Genomic DNA, 8,804 nt, shown 5'->3' on the forward strand with positions numbered 1-8,804 from the left:
TTGTAGGAGCAAATGTAGAATCTCACAGTTGAAGACAAGGTCCCATAGAAGCAATGTAGTAGCTCTTACTTTCAAAATTCATACTATAATTGCTGCGCAAAGGCACAATGCAACAAAGAGCCACACTTGACCCTCATCTAGAACATAATTTCATTACTAACACTAGGCACAACATCATACACATGAAGTGTCATTCACTACACATCCTTTAAATACAAATCCCGTACAAGTCCACCTTCATATTGGCCATCCAACTAAAACTTCCCAACCGAGGCTGCATGCATCAATAACTGTAAACACTTGTTGCTGATAACCTAAGAATTCAGTTTATCTAAAACTACACTTGTAAGCAAGACTTGTTGCTTAGCAATCCACTAGAGTTAGAGGTGGGCAAACCTCGTCTACTAAAGGAGTCAAAGTGAACACTTTCCGATACCCAAGTGTGTGAGGCTTCCTGATCATCATCTTCAAAGCGATTTCCCGAACCCAATGTTGTGAGGCATCTTTATCATCATGTTGAAAGCAAGGCTGCGAGGCTTGCAAGATCAAACATGACCTCTCTCACACAACTTCCAGGCCGTATCCTCGATCTTATCCTGCTCAAGCTTCCCTTTTGGTCACTCGTGGGTGCTCGCGCAGTCTGCAAAGCCTGGCTTGCCAAGCTTTCCAACCCTTCTTTCCTTGCTAGATGCCCCTCCTTCCCTTCCCAGCCATGGATCCTCATGGAATTCCGTCCCCCCATCCCCTCCCATGCAACTTCTCCTTGTAACACTCTCAGCAATTTACGCATTGTCTATGACCCCCCCTCCCACTCCCTTTTCGCTACCACGCAGCACAAATGGTTGCACATTCCTCTCGACCTCCCTCCCGACTTCCAACTCGTATGTGCCCAGGATGGGTTGCTCTGTTTTCGCGACTCCGAGAACCGGTTCCTCATTGGAAACCCCTTGACCAAGCAATGGAAAAGAATAGACCTCCCTCCCCGTGGCAGTCACCTGTATTCCTCGTTTGCCCTTCTTCCGAATAGCCCAGCTGGGACCTTCAAGTTAGTCGCTTTGATTCATTGTCGCAAGAATTTAGAGTTTTCGATCTATGATTCTAGCACAGGACTGTGGACAGACAGGAAGCCCAGCCCTCGTTTTGTCCGGGTATCCAAAGAATGGGCCGTCTTCGAAGGCGCTATGTATGCATTGGCTGACTGCGATCGCTGTATAATTTCATACGATATCGAGAAGGACGCATGGGGCTCGGTGGATGTGACGAAGCCATCTGTGCTTGTCAGCTCATGCCCTGCTAGGCTGGTTCACTGCCAGGGTCGCATTTTGTTGGTTGGGGTTTTCAATCTACGCAACTCCTTCCTTCAGCCTCATCTAAGGAATGAAGATTTTATTGGCGTGTGGCAACTCCATCGGGAGGCTCCAGCTCGATGGGAACTCGTGGCTCAAACTCCAAATGACGTGGCAATGAGAATGATAGCTTGGTGCTACAATTTTTCCTTCGGTAGCGATGGTTTTAGCAGCATATGGATGTTTCTTTCCGAGAGCTCTTCTATACTTAACTACAATATGGAATCCAAGCAATGGACTCTTCGCCCAGGTTGTCCAATTCGAAGTAAGGCTCAGATTAAGCGAGCCTTTGTCTCGACATTAAGCTTCAAAACATGGAAACTTTGACATATCAGTGGGATCTTTGTTTTAGCATGCGTTTAAGCTCCTTCGTTGCAGGAGTTAGATTTCTGGGAGAGGCATTTAGGCTCTCCTTTTATCTATTTGACTGTATATCACGTATGGTGATAATTTTGTTCAGCCATACGGGTCACTGGGGAGGTTATTTGGGAAAAGGGGCATCTATCAAGTTGTTAAAAGTTGATAGGGGTTGGCTTAACCAGTTATCTGTGGGTTTTAGTTTCTTACTGATTGTTATCTTCAAATATTTTGCAAATTTGGAGAGGTTTGGGCACGATCAAGAAGTGGATGTGACATGTCGATGGTAAATTGGCCTAAGTTGACGGAATCTCAGTATGAAGACATTCGTGTAATTGGATCCTCATGTATGTGTCACAGCGGTCTATCGTCACTGTTGGGAACTGGATGAAGTCAATGGGAATGTTATAGTAGTTAGTTGCTGCGACGTGTGATGGAGTTCATGGTTGTGAATCTTGTGGTATATATTTCAGCAAACTTAAGTGAGCATGCAGAGGAGGCTGTTGCATCCTTCTGGAATTCGGAGACATTCATGGCTGCCTTTGCAATATAGGTATGTGGTGCTTTGCATCCTCTCTCTGCGCTACCAGTGAACAATAGCTCCAAAGCTTCCCGAGGACTTCTTATATTGAAGGGTCTTTTTTGGAAGGCTGTAGTGTTCATAATGCTTCTTCATCGTTGTGCTGTCAAATGGAGTGCTGTTGAATGGGCCTTCTATATTAGCCCTGGCTTGATTGGGAATTTAGTTTGTGTGGTCTATCCTATGTTTTTCCTTTTTTGAAAATTATTCTGCCAACAACATATAAACTATGAGGGCAATGGCCTTGAGCAAGCAGTCGTGCTATGCTGTCGTCTTTTGATTTTCTCTAGAGTGGCAATGTGGTGGCTATGATTCAGTGTGCAGGAGTAATTGAAAGGGCAGGTGGGAGTGTGTAAAGATAGATTTTAGACGGCTGTCATATCTGACGATTATTTTGGTATCCGACATTTTCTTAAAAATGTCTTTTTGCAGGTGCTGGATGATGTTTGTCTTGCTACCTAGGTTTTGTTTGGCCATAGTTTGTCTTTGAGTTTGTATGTTATTAGTGTATCACATAGTCTGGGTATGCAGCCTGGTATGGTTATCTCAGCTTAGATATTGGAGGTGCTGAGGTGGGGGTATACTGCAGCATGTTTCCAGAGAGTGCATGAGCTGTCGATGATGATTTAACACTTCAAAGGGGTAGATGATGTCTGTAGCTGGAATCAAGTGGCCGCAATAAATGTCTCTTGCGGATTCATGTTGAGACCTGGCTTTGGAAGTAGCCTATGTCCCTAGAAATTGGATGTTAGAAGAGGCAGGCTAGGAGTGTACTTATTCTTTGTGACACATTTGACTGTTGCATGACATGTATTTGTCAAAAATTGTCTTCAAAGTGTAAGCAAGGTAAGATGGTTATGTTTGTTCTAAAGATTTTAAGTATTATATCATAGTGGCTTCCATGCTTTACACCGTCGAGCAAAGTATACTTTGGATGTCGGTGATTTAATGTCCAGATTCCTCCATGATATAGAACACACCTAGTTGACACTCTGCCTCTTGCATGATAGTCCTTAGAGGACTGCCCTTTTACAATCGGTAAAAGAGGCGTCCACTAAGTCATCATATAGCTTTGACACCAAATCTTGATCTGCTTCGCTGTAACTAAAAGCAAAACAAAGATTTGTGGAGGGAATTACCAAGTTTACTAGCAGTAGTTTGTTGAGACACTGCAACTGAAATTACGGGCGATTAACGATGGCCATGAACCCTTGTAAGAAGCCTCCTATTGGATGCATGGGGCTTCCCTGTTCCCTCAACATATGAGTTGATTCTTGCATGCATTACATATATATATAGCATGGACATAGGGAATAAGGGCCTTCCCCCAAATGGAAGGGGCGATTAACGATGGCCATGAACCCTTGTAAGAAGCCTCCTATTGGATGCATGGGACTTTCTCATGCCCTCGACAAATGAGCTGATCCTTGCATGCATTCATTCGTTGAGGGCACAGGGAAGCCCCATGCATCCAATAGGAGACTTCTTACAAGGTTTCATGGCCATTGTTAGTCCCCCCTTCCATTTTGGGGAAGGTCCTTGTTCCCTATGTCCTTCATGATATACTACACAATTTGCCTCTTAATTTCAGCTGCAGTGTATCAATAAACTATTGCTAGTAAACTTTGTAATTCCCTCCACAAACCTTTGTTTTACTTCTAGTTACAGCGAAGTAGATCAAGATTTGGTGTCAAAGCTACATGATGACTTGGTGAACACCTCTTTATCGATTGTAGAAGGTCGTTCCTTTAAGGACTCTCATGCAAGAGGTAAATTATCAACTTGGTGTATTCTATATCATTGAGGAATTTCTTACTCGAGCACGGCTTGCATGAAAGTAGGAGCCAAACTATTATGGGCTCTATTTTGAAGCAACTTAAAAAGGTGGTATAAATCATTGGAAGAGTGGGGACTTGACATGACTTCTAGAATGAAGGGAGCTCTTAAAATGCTGCTATGCTTGTGCAAGATAAAAACCTATGAAATTTGAGATGGAGAGTGTTTAGGAGGAGAGTTAGACTAGTCATGCAAAGCCATGAGGCTGTCTTCTTTGCAATATTGAAATCATATATGGGCATTCTCTTATGAAGTCTATACTCACGTGTTATTTTGCTTACAAGTGCAAATAAGGATTTCTCTATTACTCATCTATTGTTTTGTGAAGAATGCAAATAAGGATTTCCCTATTATGACATTCTAGAATTGTGATGACAGCCTTTGTTAGTAGTGCCACATCAGAGGGAGTGCTATAATGGAGAGTTGGATTCTCCTTTTGTGAATTCCATGTGTTGTTATTTTTTAAATAAGGTTGCTTAGATGAAAGTTACATCAAAGCTCTAAATAAAATAGGAGGTGCTCTACATACATAAGGTATGTATGCTTCCCAATATACTGGGAGGCAATGCCACATACACTCACTCATTCTTGTTAAAGTTGCCATGATACAAGTATCTACCAAAATGAGTAGGTCTAAATTTTCAAATATTTTTATTTTTTTGTTCCCTACATAATGAATACTACCATCTTCCATGGATGTAATATGCCAAACCGATACTGTAGAATTTTGCAAGAAACACAAAATAGTTCAAGAAGAAAGTCTAGTGACTTTGACAAAGAATAGAGTAGAGGGCTGCTTGGGGGCAAAGATTGTACTATTGACCCAGTGCTAGTCATTTACGGGTGAGGATGGGTTCACATAGTGTCTTTGACTTTGGGAAATCCTGGCTCCTTTGCAAGGTGAAGTGAGATCTAGGAGAGTGGTTCTGGCCTTCATGAATAGGGACTCGAAGAGGGATGCTAAGGTGCCCTTCTTATACATGACACACATTTGCTTGTTATTGATGCATTATAATATCAAATTTTTCATTGTTCCGACTCAAAAATTCAAATTTATAGTTATTTTTTTTCTCTAGTATTATGTTTTCCCTAGTGGGTTTTAGTATTGGAGGAAGTATTCACAATTTGATGTTTCTCAATGTTGCTATTTTGTATTGTCCACGTATGGTATGTTTTTTTGTAGTGTCTTTGAATAGAAGGAATCTCCCCTCTTTTTTTGAAATCAATGTCTAGTATATTTTTCAGTATTCTTCTTGTATTCTGTAACTTTACATCACTATATTCAAATAGAAAGAAATCTCCCTTCTTTAAAAGAATTTGAATAGAAAGAAATCTCCCTTCTTTGTTCTCTTCTCACAGGAAAAGAACTCAAGAATCTTTGCAATGACAAAAGGATCTCAACAAAGAATTTAAAAAATATATTGATAGGCTTGGGCAAACCACATAAAACATCTTAGGAGTTCTTGCCAATATTGTAGTTGAATGATGAGCTCCAGTCAAGAAAAAGTGGTAATGGTTTTTATGCCATGATAAAATAGAGGCAAGAGATAAGTGCACTTATAATAGACACTAGCTTGCAGCAAACTATGCCCCAGTTTTGCATGATGAGAAAATAGCATCATATACATAACCCCTCCCTTAAGGTCATGTGTCAGTTCTACCCTAGTAATAATGTACAAACACATTCGCAGAGATAGTGACATTGCATCTCAATAGCTTCACTCCATCAATATCATGAGGTTGGTTGATAGTGAAATGCAAACAAATACGACTACTTTAGGGCCTATTGTCTAGTTGAAACTTACATAATCAGGTCTTGTATTGACATAACATTTACTCTACATGGAAACAGCCAGATAAACCTGGCTAGCCAATGGGCATTGTTCAAATTCTCAATGATATCAATGTGAATGTTGAATTAGTAGAGCTTGATCTAGAGGTTCATTCATGATCTCATGTCATTTCCTTGATGATCTAGAGCTATTATGCCCCCACCTCTCAAACATCGGTCACGACATGTAGACCCGCTTTGTTCATGAGCGCAACATCCTGGGCAATATCTTAACTTTTGGGAAGCCATAGACCAGGCCAGGAGGAATCACAACCCCTGGCTATCCTTCTCTTGGATTTCGAGAAGGCATATGATAGGGTGGAGTGGTCCTTCTTAGAAGGCACTATGTGCAGGTTGGGCTTCTCGAATGGTTGCATCTGGGGGGTCTCAGCTCTCTATGCAGGGCGCTCTAGCCAGGTGCTCATTGATAGTCACATAGGCGAGGTGTTCTCTCTCTGCCGTCCGGTATGACAAGGTTGCTCCCTTCCTCTTCCTCTTGTAGCATAGGCTCTAGGCTACTTCATGCGCTCCTAGGCCGCATGATTGCTCGGGATGAGACTTTCGATCTGACAGAAGGAGATTCTGGATTCGGAGTTTGCAGAAGACATGGGTCTGTATGTGGAGGGATTATCGTTTTAGCGTATTGCTCGGTTATGGCGAGGCAGGAAACGAGAGGGTTCGGTAGTGCTTGCATTAATGGTGGGCTTAGATGGATGAGGTCTAGGATTAATCCTAAGCTTTAACATTAATAAGGAGGTGCTTGGGGAAGCCATGTTGAGAGAGCTTTAATGTAAGGGTCTATATATAGGACACGTGGGACCAAATGAGCAAGCCAATTGGCAAGCACTGGGCATGGGGGAGGGCTCTAGAGAAAACTCCAACCAAATAGAACACTTCCAAGCTACAAATCTCTCCTGAAAATGACACCTGATTGATCGAATGAAGGATCCACTGCGATTCTCAGGCAGGTAGCTAGACTCTGGAAAGGATTGCAACGACATATTGCATGGAGAAAAGACGATGATCTTTCAATGAGAAGCAAAGCTTTTGGTTTTTACTATTGGCACAGATGCTTGGCAATAGAGTTATGGTATGTATTGCACAATATTCTGGAAAGGAAACTATTACGACTTGCTGCAACTGGATCTCCATGAACCTCCTAAAAATCAAGTCATGGAAGTGAGTCTTTCCCTTGGAAATAAGGCTTATAAATGGTGGATGAGCCTCAAGGAAAATCATAGGATCCCTAGGTATTGGGTTGAACTTGAACAAGCCTTCTTGAAAGAATTTTTACCTGGAAATGAGCTAGAAAGAGTGTGGGAGGCTTGGGACAATAACATGCGTAAACAACACTTTAGTCCAATACATATCAGACTATAGGGAGGCATTCCTTAAGCTGAAAAGAATCAATAAATTTCAAAAGATAGGGGGTTTTGTGAGAGGTCTAAAAGACACCTACAAGGTTGAGGTGAGAAAAAATTATCCTAAGACCTTTTGAAGAAGCGATTGCCTAAAAATATCCTTAAGCTGAAAGGAATCAACGAATTTCAAAAGATAGGGGGTTTTGTGAGAGGTCTAAAAGATACCTACAAGGTTGAGGTAGAAAAAATTATCCCAAGACCTTTTGAAGAAGCGATTGCCTAAAAATACGATGACACAATGGGAAAATCCAAAGCTGGAACTTTGGAGCAAACAAGTTTTGCTCCTAAGTTTAATAAATTTCCCAATTTGAAAGGAAGGGTCATTTCAAGAAGGAGGCTTCTCAGGCACCACCTAAGAAACCTCAAACACAAAAATATCCTCTCCTGAAGAAAGAGGATTATCAAAGGGCCAAGTAGGAAAATCTTTGCTTCAAATGTTTGGGCAAAGACCATGCTGCTTGGAACTGCCCTAAAAACAAATAGGCAGGAGCCAAAGCCCCAAATAAACCTCCACAAAAACAACTACATGTGGTGCAAGTGTTGTCGCTTAACGATATTGAAAACTACACTGAGGTAGAGGTTTATCATGACGATAGTACCCACATGTGATGCCTATCATCGATAATGTGACACCCCACTTTTGGTCCTCATGATTTAACAAGGATGCATGGTAAAATTAAGGGGCAAAGAGTAAGAGTGATGGTTGATGATAACACAACACATAATTTCTTAAACTACTCGTTAGTTAAGAAATTGAAGTTGCCTGAGAGCCCAAGTGCCCATAAATATGTCGTCTCTCTAGCAAAGGGCAATGTGATAAAAAGGTTTGGGACACTGTGATTCATGGTGCAGAGGTGGATATCCAAGGTTATCATAGAATGCCTTGGATCTCCAAATTATGCATCTAAATCGAGCAGATGTTGTGCTTGGTCGAGAGTGGTTGTATAGTTTTGGGCATAACTTACAACGGAGTTATTTAAATAACTCCATTATGTTTTGAAAAAAATGGTAGAGTATTTCACATTCATGGAGAACATGATGTGCCCAACTCTCCCCTTATTTGTTCAATGGAATTGGAACAACGTCTACAACAACAACAATGCGAGGTATATCTCTGTGAACTTTATTTTATTGGTGATTTTATTTCTACTATGCCTGAAAAGAATTAAATTTCTCTCGATGTGATTAAAAAGTATGAATCTTCGTTCAATGATTTAATGGTTGAATTTAAAGATGTTTTTCCAAATGACTTACTTGATGGTTTACCTCCCGAGTGAGATGTAGATCATAAAATAGACATAATTCCTAGATCTACCCATGTTTGTAAACCACCCTATAGAGTTAGTCAAACGAAAGAAGGTGAGGTCAAAACACAACTAGTTGAATACCTTAGGAGGGGCCAAATTCAACCGATTAATTCACCATGGTCATCA

The 8,804-nt window shown here is 41.2% G+C and overlaps 1 protein-coding gene across 1 annotated transcript; it reads left to right on the forward strand.

Moving 5' to 3' along the window:
* The first annotated feature begins 458 nt into the window (after positions 1-458).
* Positions 459-1,891, forward strand: LOC147903800 (F-box only protein 6-like). The gene has a single exon (XM_087372588.1). It carries the CDS (start codon positions 552-554, stop codon positions 1,671-1,673), a length of 1,122 nt encoding a protein of 373 aa, XP_087228714.1. The 5' UTR covers positions 459-551; the 3' UTR covers positions 1,674-1,891.
* Positions 1,892-8,804: the final 6,913 nt, after the last annotated feature.

The sequence above is a fragment of the Dipteris shenzhenensis genome, chromosome 3 (assembly GCF_047967505.1).
Source record: "Dipteris shenzhenensis isolate YYH24624 ecotype China chromosome 3, Dip_SZ_1.0, whole genome shotgun sequence".
In the NCBI taxonomy this organism is placed as follows: Eukaryota; Viridiplantae; Streptophyta; class Polypodiopsida; order Gleicheniales; family Dipteridaceae; genus Dipteris; species Dipteris shenzhenensis.

Coding starts and splice junctions, on each gene's coding strand:
- LOC147903800 (XM_087372588.1), top strand. CDS start 552: ATGACCTCTCTCACACAACTTCCAGGCCGTATCCTCGATCTTATCCTG.